This window comes from Dermacentor silvarum, chromosome 2 (assembly GCF_013339745.2).
Source record: "Dermacentor silvarum isolate Dsil-2018 chromosome 2, BIME_Dsil_1.4, whole genome shotgun sequence".
Taxonomy (NCBI): Eukaryota; Metazoa; Arthropoda; class Arachnida; order Ixodida; family Ixodidae; genus Dermacentor; species Dermacentor silvarum.
In genome coordinates, this window is record NC_051155.1 from 6090184 (window position 1) to 6111842 (window position 21659).

The window sequence follows — 21659 nt, forward strand, 5'->3', positions numbered from 1 at the left end:
ATTGTTTTCCTTCCTGTAATTGGATATAGGACTTATGGGGAATACGGGGGTTTTTCAGTAGGGTTGCATCCCTTGGTTCGTTTTTCACCACCATATAGTGCATGATTAACATACACAGAGCAAAGCACAGCACTGAATGCCTGGGGCATATTACCTCTTCCAGGGCCTTCCAGAGCTGTTCGTCACCATGTTCGGAGAATGGATCCAAGTTCCGCCTTACTGGTCCCGTGAATAAAACCGGATCCTGCATAGGAACACCAGACACTGCAAAATGCACTTCACATATGACTCGAAGGCAAGAGCGATATTGAACGGCTCAAGAGAATGTAAGAAAATGTCAAGAACTTCAAAGATGCATACGATAACTGCAAAGTAGTATGTATGTATGTATGTATGTATGTATGTATGTATGTATGTATGTATGTATGTAGTATGTATGTATGTATGTATGTATGTATGTATGTATGTATGTATGTATGTATGTATGTATGTATGTATGTATGTATGTATGTATGTATGTATGTATGTATGTTTAATTAGCCACAGCGAAGTTTAAAAACACTAAGGTGCGGTTATCCTTGCTTTTATTGCCCAAGAGCTTCATTTGGTAGGCAACCCTTCTTCAATGTTTTCAAAAGCTGCTGCGATGCGCACTTTTACGCGTTCAAAGAAACTAAACAGAACCAGATGCCATTGAAAACGAGGAGGAGGAAAGAGAGACAAGGCAGGGATGTTTACGAGAAAGGCGTCTGGTTGGCTACCCTGCTCTGGGGGACGGGAAAGAGGGAGAGAAGGGAGAGAGGGAGGAACGACGCGATGAGCTTGCGCACTCACGTGGAGGGCCTGAGCAAGTTCACATAGGCCGGTCACCCTCAAGCAATACAAAAGTGCCCCTTCAGAGCTTTGTGGACCGACGAGCGATGGGGACGGTATTCAAGTAGCACCTGTACTGACACTGGTCGATCGTCCAGTCGTCACAATGCGATAGATAATGTTTGTATTGCCGACTGAAATCGATGACCATGACACAAAAAATGTTCGATCTTCTCTTCGCCGCCGCAGACGTCGCACGCAGCACTGTCGGTCATTCCAATCAAAGTAGTGTACGCCTTCGTGAAAGCTAGTTCCAACCACAGCCGGTATAGAAGCGATGCTTCATGTCGGTGAAACCCGGGTGGAGGTCGGAGTTGGAGCGAAGGGCGTGTAACCTGGCGCATCTTGTATTTGGGGTGTTTCACTATGTGAAAGAGAGCTTGCGTGCCAGGTGTCGAAGCTGCCTGCCAGCCTCTGTCCTGGAAAGTGGAATGGGAACGCTGTGTTGTTTTTGATGTGACTATCTGGCAGCTTTGCGTGATCATTTACACTGATCCTGCAATGACTAGGTAGCCACTGCAAAATAACCTTGTGGCCTTTCTTTTTGACGTCGTGGTGAAGTTTGACACCGTATGTTAGCTGTTCGTGAGCTCCACATCAGAGAACTGACTGCATACTCTGCAAAGCCGGTCTCGAGTTTGAAGACACGGCCCATGTACCAGGTTTCTCTGTGTCAATAAATTGAAGTGCACTACGCAGAGCCGTGAATTCTGCAGCCGTGTACGTCGTGAAATATGACGTCTTGAATGGCAGCGTTATTCCTCTCGTCAGTATGAACACAATCAATCCGTCAGTTTATATGTGCACGTGCCTACTACATCTCGTACAACAAGAGTAAGCTCAATTGTTTATGTGTAGACGGTGATATATCTGACTTTTTCTGAAGCCCTTAATTCCGAGGTGTACTTCAGGACGGTACAAACACCATGGAGGAGACACCGACCCGGCCACAGGCACGTACCCCGATGTAAACGAGGCACGACATGCACTGACAGTTGTCCTATATGACGTGTGGGGTCTTTCCACGGTGAGTGCGGCGAGTTGGTGCCGAGGGGTCCGGACAATGTGCCTCACATGTGCACGCATTGTCTCGACGCCGATGTGCGTCGTGATTGAAAAATATTGAGGAATGGCAATAGTTTGCCGTTTGCACTGCTGCGTACTCCAAGGTATATCCTAAGAGCTTGGACCTGAATGCTCTCAATTATGCTCAAATTAGTTTTGCAGGTGTTGGATATAACAGGTAGGCTGTACCGGAGGAACCCAACAAACAAAAGCATCTACAGCTGTAATGTGGATTGTGTGTACACCCCCCAGTTCTTTCCTGCAAGGAAATTGAACAGATGACAAATAGCGATCAGTCACTTTTTCACGTGGTTCATATGAGGAGTCCAGGACAGGTCTCTGCCAATCACAATCGCCGAGAACCTGTGACTTCTGCTGGACGATCTCACTTGTCCGTTGATTGATATGCCGTATGCAGATAACAGATTCCGGGTAAATGCCAAATCTGCGCACTTTTCCCATCACCTCCAGTCCTTGCTCACGAAGGAAGCATGATGTCGATGAGGCCGCCTTGTGAAGCCGAGCGCTAAGCTGAAGCCGTGTCACCCCCGACGTCCAGATACAGATGTCATCAGCGTAACTAGAGAGTCGAGCGGTGCTTGCTGGGTTCTCGGTTAGTCCAATAAGGGCTAGATTAAGAAACTCGCTGCTCGAATGACCCATTGAGCGGAATGCAGCTTCATAAACGTGAAACCTGGGGAGGTGTGAAGCATGCAGTGATGCACCGCAAATGGGCTCATATTGCCTTTGCCTTAAGCAATGGCTCATAAGCCCGTGAACGCGGCCTCCCCATTACGACGACAGAAGAAGTGAAATTCTACGCTGGAATGATGAGCGGCAACACAGCCAGGTGTGGAAGACGACGGCGACGACGAACGCGGGAGCAGTGGCACGAGCGCGTGCAGAGCGCGAGCACGAACCGCTTGCTTCAACACAGCCAGCTGTGGAAGACGATGACGATGACGACGACGAACGCGGGAGCAGTGGCACGAGCGCGTGCCGAGCGGGAGCACGAGCCGCTTGTTTACCGTGACTACGACGAAGATTACGACAGGAGACGCCAACAGCCCGAGCGCATAAGGTGGTTCGAGCGCGAGCACGATCCGCTTGCTTACCACGGCTACAATGACGACGACGATTACGACAGGAGACGCCGACAGACTGGACGCATAAGGTGCTTCGCACCTAAAAGAATTGGGCTTAGTACTCTGCCCTGAGGGACTCCGCGGCTACTGTCATATTGGGGTGTCCGGCCATCCTCGGTGAGCATGTATAATGATCGCATCTGTATCTGTATCTCTACGAATCAAGAGATATATCTTGATACCAAGTTTTATTACTTATAACGCGTGAAGGATGGTTTCATGGGTCACATTATCGTTAGCCCCCGTAGTGTCTAGAAATAAGGCAGCAAAAAGCGTTTACAGGCCTTTTGGAATTCGACGTACGTTACCAAGTCGACAACGTTGCCTATAGATGAACGGTCGCGGCTGAATCCTGTCAACGTGTCTGGGTAAATTTCATAGTGATCTATGTACCACTCCATATGTGTTAGAACCATTCATTCCATTAATTCCTCTACACAACTAGCAAGCGCGATTGGACGGTGTGACGCAATGTCTAAAGGCGACTTGCCAGCTTTCATGAGCGAAATCAGGCGACTTGACTTCCATTCCTGGAGAACCGTGCCACTCTGTCACGAGTCGTTGTGAAGGGACAGGAGTGCCTTTCGAGCTCGTTCACCACAGAGCGGCCAGATGGCATTACTAACCGTGTTCTGTGCTGTTAGTAATGCCATCTGACCCTGGCGCTGAGGAACGCCTGCATAAAGCAAGCGCAGTTCGTCCAGAGAAAAGGGGAACTCCATACGGGGATCACATGAGGATGGTGAGTGGTCGGGAGTCTGCGTTCCAGTGAAACGTGCTTCAGCGGCAATCCTCCTACAGAAGGATTCTTCGACATCAATCTCGGCTCATTGTAGGAAAAGAGCAAATGAAATAAATGGATTGCGCTGTCCAGGGGTTGCACGGAGGCCACGTAGAGACAAAGGCTTTCGGGGATCCAGGGACTCGTAGAAAGACAGCTATCGTCGTGAAGCCAGCTTATTCATAAGACGCTGTAATTTCTTCTATGAGCGTCTGGCCAATCACAAATTGTGATTGGATGTTGTGCGCCTATATCTTCGTTCCGCACGGCGGCGAATTGCGCGAAGTTTCTCTAGCTCGATCTCGAATTCTGTGCGTGCGGAGTTTTTCAAAATCGAATGTGTGGCAACCTGTAAGACACCTTGTATTGCGTCCCCTAGGCTGAATGGTATGTTATCTCGATAGCAGTCTTCCAGGATTGATTTAAATTTCAGCCATTCAATGCACTAGACGGCTCCGGAGAACTCGGAGCTAGTAAGCCCCTCAATCATGAGATTAAGTTGGGATGTGGTCACTTCCCCGCGTTTCCAAGTCCGATAACCATTGAACTCTTTGCTAAGGGAGCGCGAAAAAAAGCTAAGATCGAGGCAACTACAATACGCTGTTCCTCACACATTTCTGGGGCTTCCATCATTAAAGAAACAAAGTTTTCCTTCAGACGCACCTGTAGCAGCACATACGACGCGGCGTGCAGTGCTGCTGCCTGCGCCGTCCGCGTTTCCCCGCGTTCGCACCCGACGCGAGCGGCGTCCGTGACTGCAGCCGGTGCCTCTGGCGGCGGCTCGGAGATTTTATGAGCAGAACTGGACACTCGTCCAGCAGCGTCGGAAGACGCTGCCCCTTCTCGCCTCACGATTTTTCTATATAGATAAGTTCCTGTTGTAGATTTGTGCTGATTTGTGCTTAAGCAACTGCTTCACATGAAATACATGCATGCTACATCTACAATATTGGTGACCACGGACTTTGGAAACTTTGCGACTAGGTGCTGACTACGCTAAGAATGGAATCCACCGACGACTCCAGACAGATAGAATAAACATTTTATTACAAAAAGAAAAGGTAGTGAGAGTGTGGGAGAGACCCCTAGTCCGGGGTCCCTAGAACGATCTCAGCGACAGCACGGGCCCATTGAACTAGGGCCCGGCGGACCTCGGGAGGCCCGTCGCGGAGGGCATCCTCCCGCAGATCTTTGGTGCGGAAGGGGTGCGGGATGACTGGCAGGGGAGGGAATAATTTTGCGGTGCACTCCAACGTGACATGGAACGCCATGAGGGAGCTGCTACAGCCCAGGCAAGAGTCTGCGTAGCGGTCAGGGTAAAATTTATGTAGGGAGAGGAGGTTGGGAAATGTGTGTGTTTGGAGTTGGCGGAGTGCCACCTCTTCCTCTCTCGAGAACGACAGCGGTGGCGGACCCATGGTGTGTCTAGCTCGTGTATAGTATTTTAATACGTCTCTGTATGTGAGTGGGGAGCCGACCTGATCTGGACTCCGATCCTCGTCATGCCGGGCATCTCGGAGGGTAATTTCACGAGCGACCGCGTGTGCGCGGTCATTACCCGGCAGTGAGGCATGGCCAGTAGTCCAGAGCAAGTGGATGCGTTGTGACTCTAGACAAGCCTCTCCATCCCCGCAGCGTCCCAGGCAGTCTGGGATTTCTCGTTCCGCCTTCCGAAATTCTTGCCAGCCGTCTGGCTAGCGCTAGTGAACAGCCAGTTCGTGAGGGTCAGGATAACATCACAGACTTCAAGATTTCATCAGGTTGTGTCTGCGCTTCCTCCAAAGATTGCCGCAGAAATCCGGGACCTCATTCTTACTCCGTCCGAAACAAACTCTTATGACGTTTTATCGGCTGTTCTCCTCAATGGCGACCGCAAGTCGTCGCATATTTTGGGCCGTCTTCAGCAGCTCCTCGGTGATAAGGCTGCATCTTTCGATCAATACTTACTGCCAGAACTGTTATCGCAGCGCCTGCCTTCCATTGTCAGCATAGTGCTCGCCTCTGCAGCTGGTTTATCTCTGGCGAATCTCGCGCAGCTTGCCGACTCCGTGATGGACGTCGCCTCCCCACCCATTTCTTCGGTCGCGACGACGTCCGCAACAAATGAGGCCTCTCGTCTCTCGGCACCTGATCTGCAGACACTTTGCGCCGACTTTTGCAGCCTCATAAACCATCTATCCGCGCAGATTGCCACCCTAACTGCACGCTCTCGATCCCTGTCACGCCGCCGCTGCTCGTGACGCCAGTGTTCCTCATCTCGATCGCCGCGTACCTTCGGCGCAGCCGCCCGAAAGTGCGCGTTTCTATGCCATTTCTTGCGAAACTCTACGGCTCACCACTAGAAGCAGTGAGTGGTGACGGTCCAACAAGCATCAGGTGATTCTTCGTTTTCGACAAGGCGTCTGGGCTCCGTTTCCTAGTGAACACGGCAGCCGAAGTTAGCGTTGTTCCACCCTCGCCTGCATTTCCGAAGAATCGTCGATCTGCAGTTACCCTGCAAGCTGCCAACGAGAACAGCATCGTGACCTACGGTGAGCGCACCCTCACATTGAATTTTGGACTCCGGCGTCTGTTCCGATAGGTTTTCCTCGTGGCGGACGTGGCTTACTTGATTCTTGGTACAGACTTTGTTCATCGGTTTGAACTGCTTGTGGACATGGCCCACAAGCGTCTTGTCGATGCTACGACACACCTAACGGTGGAAGGTATAGCGTCCACAGCCAGCGTCCGCACTGTTACCAACAAGCCACCTTCATCGGTCTATGAGCAATTATTCGACGAATTTCCAAACTTGCTTCACCCATCCACTTTCATGCGTCCTGTCAAGCACTATGTCACCCACCATATTATCACCACCGGACCACCTGTCCTGAGTCGTTCACGACGCATCGCACCCGATCGACAGAAGATTGACAGCCGAATTTGACCATATGCTCGAGCTTGGCATTGTGCAACCGTCATCAAGTCCTAGGGCGTCTCCTCTGCACAACCAGTGACAACCGCGCCTTGAACAACGCTACTATTCCCTATCGCTACCCCCTGCCTAAGAAGTGGATTTCCCAGCACCACTTCATGGAACAACTATCTCATCAAAGATAGACCTCGTCAAGGCGTATCATCAGATACCTGTCGAACCCTCGGACATTTCCAAGACTGCTGCGATAACGTCATTTGGTCTCTTTAAATACGTGTGGATGCACTTTGGTTTCCGCAACGCCGCTCAAACTTTCCATCGTTTCGTGGACACAGTCACCCGAGGTTTTCCGTTCTGATTCGCCTACATTGATTACCTCCTCATCTTTAGCCGCGATGCAGAAGACCACCTTTCACACTTTTGACAGCTTTTCCAACGGCTTACGGGTACCACCTACTCGTCAGCAAAGCCAAGTGTACATTCGGCATGCCTAATCTTGACTTCCTTGGACACCACGTTTGTCGTCATGGCATCCGGCTGCTCCCTAACAAAGTGATAGTCATTCGCGACTTTCCTCAGCCCACTTCCGTACGTAAACTACGCGTGTTCCTGGGACTGAAAAATTTATAGCGGCGTTTCATCCCCCTGTGCTCACTTGATTCATCCACTTACTGATCTACTCGAGGGAACCAAGAACTCCTACTCCCATTACATGGTCTGAGAGTACGTCCAGCTCTTTCGAGCCTCTTAAGACACAGCTCATAGACGTCGTCCTTCTTGTTCACCCAATACCGGACGCTCCGCTCTGTCTCATGACGGACGCGTCAGACGGGGAAGTTGGAGCCACCTTAAAACAGTACGTCGACGGATTGTGGCAATCACTAGCGTTCTTTTCACGCAAGCTCTCCTCCACCGAAAGCAATTACAACATTTTCAACCGTGAATTCCTCAGTGCTTACATGGGTGTGCGTCACTTCCGGCATTTCCTCGAAACTCGAAGTTTCTGCATCGCCATGGACCACAAGCCGCTGACTTTTGCCATCAAATCTGCCAGCAGCAATTTTCACCCCATCGAAGTCGTCACCTCGCTTATATCGCGGAATTCACGACTGACATCCGGTACGTACAAGGATCTGCAAACGCTGCCACCGATGCGCTCTCTCGACTAGCGCTGTCCGTATCTTGCACCGCATCGCCAAAAACTGTCGATTTCAGCGTCCTCGCTTCAGCGCAAGCACAAGATGCAGCAATCGCTAAACTTCACCTGGACTCTGGAACGCTCAAGGTTCGTGAAGTTCCCCTTCCGTCCTCCACTGTTCCCATTCTCTGCGACGTGTCGACTGGCAACCCCACACCTCTGGTTCCCAGTGATTTCCGTCGCGCTGTTTTCGACTCTCTCCACAGCCTCTCCCATCCTAGCATCCGCGCTACGCAACACCTTATCACCCGGTGTTTTGTCTGGCCGAGCATTAACAAGGACATTCGTGGGTGGGCTCGCAATTGTCTTAAATGCCAGCAATCCAATGTCAATCGTGATACTTTATCTCCGTACGGTGCCTTCCCACCACCTTCGGAGCGTTTCGACAAGGTCTAGGACCTTGTCCTAGGACCATGGCCTTCTCTAGGACTATGGCCTCGACCATGGCCTCGACCATGATCGAGGCCATTCTAGGACCATGGCATCGATCAGATGGAAACACCTACCTCCTGACGTGCATTGACCGTTTTACTCGGTGGCCAGAGTCATTTCCTATTCCATACATCAAAAATGAAACCATCGCCAAAGCTTTCCTCGCGGGATGGGTGTCACGTTTCGGCGTTCCATCTCCCATCACCAACGACCGAGGTTGACAGTTCGAGTCTTCCCTTCTCAAAAAGCTAGGAACTCCGCAGATTCGCACCACAGCATACCACCCGATCGCAAGTGGCATCGTCGAACGTTTCCACGGGACACTGAAGGCATTCTTGAGGGCCCGATGCGGTCAGCTGGAGTTTCCCTGCCTCTTGTTTTGCTTAGCCTTAGGGCAATGTTAACGCAGGACATCAAGTGTATACCTGCTGATCTAGTCTATGCTTCGTCATTCCGCCTTCCCGGAGAACTGTTCGACCCTATATTCACTCCCCTGTGCGCTGACCCGTCCGAGTATGTGATGCTGTTGCGCTTCGCTCTGCGCAATCTTTGTGTCCCGCATCCTAGCCCACAACACCGTGATTTGCCCTACATCCCTCCTGACTTGGAGACGGCAACACATGTGCTTGTCCGTCGCGACGCAGTCCGCAAGCCTTTGCAGCGCCCTTACGATGACCTTTAATGCATCATCAAGCACAGTTACAAGTTCTACATGCTTGATTTGCCCGGGCGCCACGATACCGTGTCTATTGCCACCTAAAGCACGATCATTGAAGACCCACTGCCCCAAACAATTCCTGACCTAGCCTCCCTTTCCATCTCCGTCGCCGCTACTTCGTTGCTTCGCGACCCCTTCCATGGCTACAAACAACAAGCGCCGTTCCCTATCGCTCAGACTACCGACTTTCACCGGGCGTCTTCACTACCGGGGCCTATGTAGCAGCACCAACGAGGTAACGTGCAGAGCTGCTGCCGACGCCGTCCGCATTTCCCCATGTGCGCACCGAACGTGCGCGGGTCTGTCACTGCAGCCGGTGCCTCTGGTGGCGGCTCGGGGTTTCACAAGACAGCAGAACTGGACACTCTTCGAGCAGCGTCAGAGTTGCTGCCCCTTCTCGCATTAAAAACGTTTCTATATAAATAAGTTCCTGTTGTAGATTTGTGCTTACTTGTGCTTAAGCAACTGCTTCACGTGCAATACATGCAGGCTACATCTACAGACACCAATCTTCTTCCCCTCGAGTTAATCTCGGACTTACCCAGAGACAATGATGGCGTTGAAATCCCCAGGATCGCCACGGCTGTGGGATCGTGGCTGATCACTGTTCGCAGTTAGTCGCTTGATGGTGATAATTAGGCATCCAGAATTGTGAACGGACCTGCCTGTGTTTGACCTTTCACAGTCAACACACGTGCTGGTTTTCACTGTCAGGCGACACTGACTGATGAACATGTCAAGTTACGACGTATTGCCCATGGGTGGAGGACATAATGCACTCATACCCGGACATTATGATGGCAGATGACAGGTTTGGCTGACAAATGACATAATGGGAAATTGAGTCACGACTACAAACTCCGAAAGTCAGACATGGCGACTTAAGTCCTCTGGCGTTCCATTGAAAGACAGATACATTCTGCACCTCCTCTCGAAATGATGGCTTCTGGCGGCCATTGCTTTAGCCTAGAGCCGCAAGCACAGGTCCCAGGGTGTCCATCACCTGCAGCGCACTCTGCGTCGACAGGTTTTCGTGTTGCTGAGTAAACAGGCATAGCGTCCATCAGTGACCGCAACATTATTATCACCTGGCGATCATCAGTCGTCGTTGCATCAGCAGTTGGTGAGGGTGTCGATGACGGTGGTATTCGAAGTGTCTCCGTTGGAAGGTTGTGCACTTGGAAGTGCAGACCACTCTTCAGTATAATCGAGTCTTGCCACTTTTACAGCGTAAGCTGTTATGGACTCATTCCAATAGCCGTTTCAGTTCGCGATGAGCCGCCACCGGCGTTTAGCCGCCGTAACAGCTATCGCTGGAAATGCGAAAAAGGACGTGTTTCCCGCCAGGATCGAGCCCGCCCCGCTGTGTGGAGCCAGTACTCTACCACTGAGCCACGCAAGCGCTTGCTATCGCCAGCGAATGTCCCATAAGGCAAGCGCGCAGGGGCGACGACCCGAGCCTCCGCCAGTATGTGGCTCCATTAGGTAGGTGCCTGCAAACGCAGCAGGCGCAGACGACGATATGCGATTCAGACGAGGCGCGCATCAACGCGCTCCCGAGCTGCCGAGCTTCCACCAGTATGGTGGCGCCATCTAGTTAAGGTACCTGCAAACGCGGCGTGCCCTACATGTAAGTTGTAGTTGTAAGGCTTGATCGGGCTCAGCAGACTGCTGTGCAGAGAGCAATAAAAGCCGCAGCTCGCCGTCGACGCCGGGCGGACAGTTCAGATCGTTCTCGTCAAAACGAGGCGAACAGACCTGCCACGAAGACCCTGTTGTGCGTAATGCCTAATTGGAGCTACTCTTGAGCCACTCCACCAGCTTACGCTGTGACTATGCTGCGTGTGCCGTGCCGGCCTGTGACTATTTTAACCGTTAGGGCCCCGTGTCACAGACAATCCGGCGCCGGCGCCGGCGTCGGCGTGGATGTCGGCGTTCATGGCCAATAAAATCACCCCCAACCCCACCGACACGCAGGCCCTGCGCGTGGCGCAAGGTTTTGGTGAACAAAATTGAATTTCTCACAATACAATTCGTCAGAAAAATGGAAAGTACGACTTAACCACAACCTACAGACATGGGTGGCGTCGGATTGTAATTTAATGTACGAGAAAACAATTCTGTTACGAGAACTCAAACACAAACCCCTTTTCCAGCATATATAACAGCGGCACGCTCGGGTAGTTTATTTAGGAAAATGCAATCCAGATGGCGCTCGCATCCTCGGCAGTCAATTGGGACTTCGCCTGCCTAATGCGTTTTGGACACGCTCGCGCGTCGCGGAAATGGCCAACATTAAGAAAAATATAAAAAGATGCTAGGGCCTTCACATTTTAATACAAGACGACTTATATTGCCCATGGAAAAACGTCTTCCCAGCAATGCATTTCTGTTTAAGTGAAGTCGACTTGAAGGAGATTGGTGTAAGCTTGATCTTTGTAAGCTGGCTTTCCCACGTTCTGTGTTGCAGTGAAGCCCACTGAATGAAAATGCGATGCGAACAGGGCCCGATAACGCTATCGCGTTCCACTCTTAAAGGCGAAGCTTAGTGTCGTCCAATTTTTCCATTGGCTTTGGGTGTTATCTTTATTCGATTGCTCATTGTCATTTTTTGTGAGCAATGCTCATGACTATGACGCCTACCAGCATCCTTTAGTGTTTCCTTCATTTAGTACCCCCATCCGAACCCATTTCAGTAGTGTTTGAGTGTTAATCTTCTTTTGCTGTGCTGTTATCAATTTAGGCGGCTGTTTCATGACCTACATAACACCATATCATGAAATTTATGTCATGATCTATCATTTATGTTCGTCATACATTATCACCATACTATGCCAATTTTGGTAACTACCAAGTTAACGAAACGACCATGAGATCACCAGACCTAGGGGCTTTTTTATGACCTATATGAGACGCATGTCATGACATTTACGTCATGAGTCCTCAGGATTCCCTTTAGCATCGCCTAGGAGACCTTAAGGCAAAAGCCTTAGCCATGCTCATGACTATGAATTCACCATTGACCTTTAGCCTTTTCCTTCTCTTAGTACCACATCCGAACCAATTCCATTGGTTCTTGAGTGTTAACCTTATTTTCGCTGAGTTATTGTTATTTTTGCTGAGTCATGTTCCTGTCTATGGCTTCTACCACTATCCTTTAGTGTTTCCGTCCCTTAGTACCCACGTCCGAACCCTTTCAGTGGTTTCTGAGTTTTAATGGGTTTTTTTTCGCTGAGTCATTGTCATTTTTGCTGAGTCATGCTCATAATTATGTCTTCTACCACCATCCTTTAGTATTTCTTTCACTTAGTACCCACGTTCGAAGCAATTTCAGTCGTTTTTTGAGTGTTAATCTTTTTGCTGAGTCATTGTCATTTTGGCTGAGTCATGCTCAAGACTGTGAATTCTATCACCATCCTTTAGTGTTTCCTATTTCGTACCCACGTCCGAGCCATTTCAGTGGTTTTTGTGTGTTATATTTTATTGCTGATCCTTGTAATTTTTGCTTAGTTAAGCTCATGACTATGACTTCTGTCACCATCCTTTAGTGTTTCTTTCACTTTGTACCCACGTCAAAACCCATTTCAGTTTTCTTCTGCGTGTTAATATTTTTTTCGCCAAGTCATTGTCATTTTGCTGAGTCATGCTCATAAGTATTTCTTAAGTATTTCTTCTACCACCATCCTTTGTGTTTCCTTTACTTAGTACCCACGTCCGAAGCCATTTCAGTGGTTCTTGAGTGTTATCTTTTTTTTGCTGAATCATACTCAAGACTGACTTCTATCACCATCCTTTAGTTTTGCCTTCACTTATTACCCACGTCAGAACCCATTCCATTTGTTTTTCAGTGTTTATCTTTTTCTCTGAGTCATTGTCATTTTTGTTGAGTCATTCTCATGACTTTGACTTCTAGCATCATCCTTAGTGTTGCCTTCACTGAGTACCCACGTCTGTACCCATTTCAGTGTTTCTGGGTGTTAATGCTTTTTCGCTGGGCCATTGTCATTTTAGGCGGCTGTTTTATGACCTACATGACACGCATGTGATGTCATGACCTATCATTTATGTTCGTCACATACTGTTATACTATGCCAATTTTGGTACCAACCAAGTTAACGAAACGGCCATGAGAGCACCAATGCGTAAGCAGCTGTTTTATGACCTACATGCACACTTGTCATGATATTCATGTCATGACCTATCATGTATGTTCGTCATACACTCTTTTCATAGTATGCCAATTTTGGTAATTCCAAGTTACGATACGACCATGAGAGCACGAAGACGTAGGCGGCTAGATAGATAGATAGATAGATAGATAGATAGACAGATAGATAGATAGATAGATAGCAGTGGCGTAGCCAGAAATTTTGTTCGGGGGGGCTCAGGTTGCAGCGCGGCCTCCTCCTTATAGAAGTTGTCGAGGGATCAAATACATGAATAAACTGCATTGCCAATGCAATTGTATATTAGATGCTGCAAACGAATTATTGAACGCTACGCACTGTCAAGTAAAATATGTATTTTTTCATAAAAGAATATACTCGGATGTCCTAAAATTCTGCCAGAAATAACTGATATCAATGCGGCCGCGTTTTTTTTTTTTGTCTATTTAATAAGGAAAGAAAATATCACACGGACATTAGAACTATATGAGTTCGAAACCAGGAAAGCAGTGTATACAGCTGATATGAAGAACGTAAAGGCCATGAAATTAATAAGTTGAGACAATATTTTGATGAATCTTCGCCATTCAAGAACCTTGTTTATATTTTGAACATATGCAACGGCCAGAAAAACCTCATGACGCTGTCCCTCGTTGCAATAGATTGCGCAGGAGCAGCTGTTACCGGTCGTGTATTGTAATTACACCGAGATTAAACTCGCAACAGTGAGTACAAATAAAAAGTAGAGAGAGAGGAGAGAGAGAGAGTCATAAGGGAAAGGCAGGGAGGTTAACCATGCTGAGCCCGGTTGGCTACCCTGCACGGGAAGGGGGAGAAGGATGAAAGAGAAGGAATAGAGAAGTTCCAGTTCACACGTTGCACATTTAAAGTTAAGCGTTCATCGCTGAGTTTCGTCACAGGCGGTCATACAGGCATGCGCACTTCAAAAAACCAGCAGCGCCTTTGTAGCCCTGCACACAGCAGACGCACGAGGCCACGCGCCCAAGGTCTTTTCCTCCGTAAAGGCCTGTCGTCTAAGTGCCCCAAAGCCGTCCGAAGGGCAATCCTCTCATCTTCGTATCTGTAATCACATAAAAGTACAGTTCTGCAAAATATACATTAGAAATGCGAAGATAGAATGGAATATATAATGCGAAGATACAACTCGCTAAAGGGCAAAAAGAGTCGCTGGAAACAAAGTTCACTGCTTGTATACACAACACCTCGCAACAAGATTTAAATATACGTCTAAGTCTCCAATAAATCTACGTATTTAAGCAAACGTCACTGTATATTATGCGTCAAACAAGACAAATAACACGTGGCGGAGTCAGAGATAGTAAACTTTGCGCGCAGGAAGACAGATGATCTAGGCAAGAACAAAATATGATCGCAGAAATCGTGATATTTTCTCGGCCATGCAGCGGTCGCGACAGCACCATACAGGTATAATAATAGAGGAATAATGCAGAAACCAGTACGAAAATGTGTAATTTAACTGTCTGCACAGCGGCAACAATTATTCTGCACCCAAAATTAAAGGAGGGTTTGCTTCGTTTCAAAAAGAAATAAAGCAGGTAGCTAAAAGGAAAGAAAAGGACAAACGAAGCCACAGATGATGCGGCAAGTTACTACGCAATATCCGAGTGTGTTCTTGGCAAACGCCGCTTGGGCCGGGCTTTGAATGAGCAAGGTCGGTCAAATTGGTTATTGATGCCCTCGTAATTTTCGTATTCGCATGATAATTTTGATCATGATGCTAACTGCTAGATTAAAACGGCTAAAATTTCTGCGGTTTCAAAGCTAACGAACAGTCATACGTTTTCATAATTACGAGATTATGGACCTGAAGGAACAGAGCTTTTTACTTGCATTGATTTTTGCTGCTTCGCTATCTAAAGGACAAACTTCGCGGGGAAGTTGAGCGAAGCGGTCAATGACTTCGGACACGTTGATGCCGACGTCTCTGTGGGTGTATAGAAGCACCAGTCTAACCATGCGTTCCACAGACATTGTAGAGCGCAAGTAGTTTTTTAGTAAACTCTTGTTAAAAATATTCTCTCTGCGCTGGCAGTGGTCACTGGAAGGGTGACTAGAATCTGGAACAGTTTGTACACATTTACATAGAACCTGCAGTCGCAAAGGGAGAGGGCATGTATCCGGTGATAAAACCTAAACACACTCCTTCGATGTTGTTTTTATCCTTTTTTAGGTACTTTGCACAATCAGTAGGCTGTTCGATTCCGGCGATGTCCATCGTTTTGTCAGGACGTATGGAGAAGCAGCCATCTTTTGCAACTAGGCTTTCTTTGATAATTTCGCCACAAATTTGTATAATTTGGTTTTGTGCATCTGGGCTTAAATACGAGGCATTACTGGGGCAACTTTCCAAATGGTTCTTCAGATATGTATCTCCACAATCAGCTCGCATGCGAAGAAGCGCTCTGAAATACCTGTATTTTCAGCGGGGCCTATGCTTAAATCCATAGGACCACTGTCCCTGTGGCCAACGAGAGCCAGACCTTGTAGCCCGCAAAAAGAATTTCCTCATAATAGGTCATTTCCTTTCTCCTGTTTTCTCAAATTTTACTTTGTCTGCCCTGGTCCAGCTGATCGATCACATTGGGCACGCGTCCTGAAAATGTTTGGAGAAATTATCAGCTGCTAGCTCACAGTCACGGTAATATTTAGTATTTTCGTGCGTGTGGAAGATTGCGAGCGCGTGCTTTCATTTCTGGAACGGCTTGGACAAGAGGGCTCCAGTGCACGCATGTTGGTCCAAGTTTATAACAGCATTAACCCCATAAAGTTCCAGAATTGAAAATCTTTTAAAGCACGCCTTTGGAAATGTCAGTGCACCTTTCACGTCAAAAGTTTATGAGAACGTTACACCCATACAGTTTCGGAATTGAAATCCATGCGCTCTGCAGATTCCGCGGCCGCTGCGAGATGCCGCAAGGCGCCCGCTCGCTATCGAAAAGCCCTTGAAAGTTCGTGCTCGGATGGGGCTCCTTGCGTTACGTGACCCCAGGTACCACGAAATCCACCCCAGGTGCCATGAATCCAGCCCGAGTTCGCAATGTCGTGCCGAAATGTCTTTCGAGCGTGAAAAAGACATTGCAGACATAATGCAGAATGATTGAACATAGCTCGCCTACACGAACATGTCGCAGCCTATGACACTGTGACACCTGAACAATGGAACATTCCGCACTCAAGAACGAATTATGGTCAACAAATGCTTAGACATACACTTCCGACTTTACTCAATAACCTCGCCTTACGAGAAATAGACCTTCTGTCCTTATGCAGCCTGCACAACTACTTTCAGTCAAACTAATCCTTGTTGTTTAATGAGTTTGTTCATATACCATACTGTATGACTTTTCCCCCCTTTATTTGATTTAGTTTATGCTGCACTGAATATAGTGCTATGTTATGTTTTTCCCTATTTTTCTTCCTGTTTTGTATAATAAGACTTTCTTTGTGTAATCTATAATGCTCATGTATACATTCAATATTTCCTTGTTATGCAGGCTACTTGTTTTCCTAATTGTTAAAGTGTATTACTACCTGTCTCGTAACACATTTTATTTTTTTGTAAATTGACACCTTCGCATCTGTTTACTCACATGTGAGCGCCCGACGCCCTCTGTTGCCTTTGATGGGTTTTGGGCTGGTCAAGTTGCCAGCGTGCAACTTTTTATCCAGAACCCCACCATGTAATTCTTTTCATGGGAAATAAATTATTATTATATTATTATTATTATTTATTATTATTATTATTATTATTATTATTCCCGGCGTCGGTGGTAGTTTTGGTCGGCGGTGCATGCCAGCACGAAAAAATTTCGGGGGGGGCTGAAGCCCCATAAGCCCCCCCCTGGCTACGCGCCTGATAGATAGATACTGTCAAAGTGGCAAATGTTCGACAAGAAATGCTTCGCATTTAAAAGCTGCGCTAGGGCAGCTTGCAAGGTAAATATACCTGGTAGCGAAGCTTACATAGAAGCCCATACATAGAACCGCTATGTTCGAAACATGGCGGTTCATCGGCGGCTCATGGGGCTTAGTGGCATCTGTGTGAGGAGTGAACACTTACGGCGGAAGAAAAAATAATTTGACGTGAAATCCGTGAAAAATAGAAGTGACGTGATTTTGTTCTCAAAGGTGCGAAATTTTGTTTTCGGAGGCCTGCCATTAGAGCTGTATATTCAAATGCCCCGCCATTCGACTTGATGGGCGTTTCGAGCTTTGAACGCGGAAAGCGATGCAGGAACAGTTCAGCCGTACGGGTGTCGAAATCGCATCGCTGCACAGAACATACTTTCTTTGGAGACCGACGAACGCTTTGGGCGTAGAGCGCTCTTCCTTTCGTCGGATGCCAAGCGCGTCGGCCAGCGCTGTCCGACGAAAACAACTACAAGTATCTGGCGTTCGCAAGTCATTACTTTTGACTGAACAGGTTAAGAAACAGTGAAACCACCCACGTCACCAAATTCAGACAAACGTCGACAAGCAAAGCAACACAACATGTGAGGGGGGCGTATTGTAGCAGGTGAACTTTACGAGCACGCCTTTCTGCCCACTTCAAGAGCTGCACAAGGCAAACTGGTAGCGTAGCTTCCATAGCAGCCCACATGTCACGAAAATGGCGGCTCGTTGCAACCGTCACCATCTACGTATCGGGGGGACAACTTACAACAAGCAAAAATAAAAATTGACGTCACAACCGGAAATGGCTGTAACGTCAAGATCTTAGGCTTCTTGGCGCGAATGTTTGAATTTCTTTAGCGTCCGGTATTTCGACCGCTACGCAGTTATTATTATTATTATTATTATTATTATTATTATTACTTTGAGGCTGAGGCGAGCTTGCGACTCGCCTCAGCTGAAGCACCAGCGTGTCATTAAACTTTAGGAGTGGCGTATGTCTTAATGTCATTATAATTAGGCTGTTATTGACGGAACTTGATCCAGTAGATTCCTTAGGAAGGCGAGCGTACCCGCCGGGGTGGCTTAGTCAGATGTTGCGCTGCTGAGCACGAGGTAGCGGGATCGAATCCCGGCCGCGGCGGCCGCATTTCGATGGAGGCGAAATGCAAAAACGCCCGTGTGCTTGCGTTGTATTGGACGTTAAAGAAACCCAGGTGGTCAAAATTAATCCGCAGCCCTCCACTATGGCGTGCCTCATAATCAGAACTGGTTTTGGCACGTAAAACCCCAGAAAGAAGAAGAAGGAAGGTGAGCGAATAGGTTGGAAATAAACGGCAGTTCCACAGAGGTTACAAGAAAACTTGACTTTTATTCGTCTAGGATAATGCAACCAATATAACTGACCAAGCAAAACTTGTTTCAATGTATGGAAAGTAATATGGCCAGGACACAGTCGTAACTTATAGCAACATATGTGAAACCTTTTCACAATATAATTCGCAATTCCGTGCGACACCATGTATTCATATCCAACGGTTATCAGACCAGAAAAGACAACATTGCCCCACATTATCATATAGAAAACATTCGACTGACTAATTTTGCTTCCTGTGGGACACTCAGAGCCTGTGTTATGGAGAGGGAATGAACACTGCGCGACGTTTCTTCGCGGAGCGTTCCGCATTTATTGTCACGACAATACACAGCTCGTCCGATGCCGCAGCGTGAACTTGCACGATAACAAAAAACCTGCACTCGGACATTTCGCCAATAAATGCCGTGCGATAGGTCACGCAAAATTTGAAGTGAAGCTCCCGCCACACTTTCAACAAACAGGCAAGGAAATAAAAAAAAAAATGTGGATGCTCACTTGAACCGCCGCGTTCAAGTGAGCAACGCCATTCCCATGATATAATAAGTGGCTTCCACAGTCTTGCCAAGTCTTGCGCTAGAATCACTGGTTGGTAGGGGTCACCAAGAACGAACTAATAAATTTTGAAACAGAAAAAAAATTTACATTGCTTTGTTTCGTACAGCAAAAAAATTTCAAACGGAATATTTACTCGTATGACAGTATTCTGATTAAAAATTTGCGAACATTTTTTTTTCACATAGGTTTCCTAGCTTCAGTGGTTGTCCCCCCCCCCCCCCCCTTACCTAGTCGCGCTTCAATCGTGCACCACTAACTGATATATCTGGCGATAGGTTTTGGCACGATTTTCGCTCCAAGCTTCGCGACCTATTTAGATGGACCTTGAGCTGCATTCTATGCAACTTCGACGACATGCAAAATTTTCGAACACATAATCTATAAGCATGTAATTGGTTTTCTTGATGATCACTGCGTGCTGACGAACGCTCAGCACGGATTTCGGGGGGGCTTTTCCACAAGCACTCAGTTAGTAGAAACAATTCATGATTTTGCCAATACAATAAATAAACAAAAACAAACCGACGCTATATTCATGGATGTCAGTAAAGCATTCGACAAAGTAGCCCACAGCAAATTACTTCACAAATTGAGTTTTTACTTAGAAATGATAAACTATTAAAATGGATACGCAACCGCTCCCAATTTGTTAGGATAAACCAGACTTCCTCTGACACATTACCTGTTGTTTCTGGCGTTCCCCAGGGATCCGTGCTGGGTCCTCTTTTTTCTTGCTTTATATAAATGACATTGTGAATAATCTATCTGTCAAAATTAAACTATACGCGGATGATTGTATACTTTATGCCGAAATTGAATCCCCCCAAGATCAAATCAAGCTAAATAGTGATTTTGGCAAAATGGTTGCATGGTGCCATCGATGGCAAATGTCTATTAACTATGAAAAAACCGTCTTTATGAGAATAACACTAAAGAAAAAGCCATTTCTCTTCGACTATTTTGCCAACAACAGTTATATCTCCGAAGTATCTCACTATAAATATCTCGGTGTACACATATCTCACAATCTTTCCTGGTCAAAACATACTGACACTGTAATGGCTAATTGTCTTAGCAAATTGTTTACCCTAAGACGGTCGTTGAAATTTTCGATACCTGCTGTCCGCCTTCTGGCATATAATGCAATAGTTCGACCTACTTTAGAGTATGCAATAATCATCTGGGACCCTACACAAAAACAAATTGTAATGAAGAAGAGTAACCTGTGCCTCAGCAGCATCGCCACCGGCATGAGCTCGTGGTTGCTGTCCTTGGCCGAACGCTTGTGAGTGCTACCCGTTCGCCTGCATCCGTTGCCAATAAACCTCTTAGCAAGAGGTGGAGTCTGCTGGGTTTCGACCACCCTGGAACTTCGGAGTCGAAATCTACCCCCCATCATGCCCGAGGACGTAAGCGGGACTCCTCCAAATCCTCCAACGGCGCCGCCCAGCCTGGTTTGTGCCGGCGCCTTACGTCTGCGAGATCCCCCTATCTTCTCCGGCACAGATGAAAAAGACGTTGAAGATTGGCTCTCTTCATACGAGCGAGTGAGTGACCATAATCACTGGGACGATGCTACCAAGTTGATGCTCCTTGCTCCACCGAGGCTCCTTTGATGCTCCTGCGGCTTCTCCTCCTACGGACCTTAGTGCACTTTCTTGTGACCCCGCGGTTGATCAGGCTCTCCTCGACGCTTTCAACCGCTCCATCGACGATGAAACGTCATCTTCACAAAGAAGCCAGCTGCTCACTCTGCTGCAGAAGTTCCGCGCCTCTTTTGACAGCCCTGCTTCCGGTTTGGGTCGCACATCAACCGTTTTTCACCAGATAGATACCGGCAGTCATGCACCTCTACGGCAACGCCCTTATCGGGTTTCCGCCTCGGAGCGCCGTGTAATTGATGACCAGGTTGATGATATGCTCAAGCGCGGCGTTGTACAGCCTTCGAGCAGTCCCTGGGCGTCACCGGTCGTTCTTGTTAAGAAAAAGGATGGCTGTATTCGGTTCTGCGTCGATTACCGACGTCTGAACAAGATAACGCGCAAGTATGTTTACCCGTTACCGCGCATCGACGACGCCCTCGACTGTTTGCAGGGAGCGGAGTTCTTTTCTTCGCTGGGTTTACGTTCCGGATACTGCCAAGTCCCTATGGCACCATCTGATCGACATAAAACAGCATTTGTGACACCTGACGGATTATATGAATTTACCGTGATGCCTTTCGGCCTGTGTAACGCTCCAGCCACTTTTGAGAGGATGATGGATAATATTTTACGCGGCCTCAAATGGAACACATGTCTCTGCTACCTGGACGACGTCGTTGTCTTTTCCGCTGATTTCGATACACATCTCAGCCGTCTCAAGCACGTTCTCAAATGTCTCACTCACGCGGGACTTCAACTCAACTTTAAAAAAATGTCGTTTTGGTGCCCGAAAGCTCACCATTCTTGGCCATGTTGTCTCGCGAGACGGCATTCTTCCGGACCCAGCCAAGCTCCGCG

General features: G+C 47.8%; 1 protein-coding gene across 2 annotated transcripts in view; it reads right to left on the minus strand.

The window, feature by feature from the left end:
* Window positions 1-21659, minus strand: part of LOC119441294 (ATP-binding cassette sub-family C member 4-like) — a 450511-nt gene that overhangs the window by 42229 nt on the left and 386623 nt on the right. For both annotated transcript variants that reach the window (XM_037705919.2, XM_049661127.1), the window contains one exon: window positions 155-244. In XM_037705919.2, the coding sequence (XP_037561847.1) occupies window positions 155-244 (90 nt within the window). The remainder of the gene's footprint in view (window positions 1-154; window positions 245-21659) is intronic.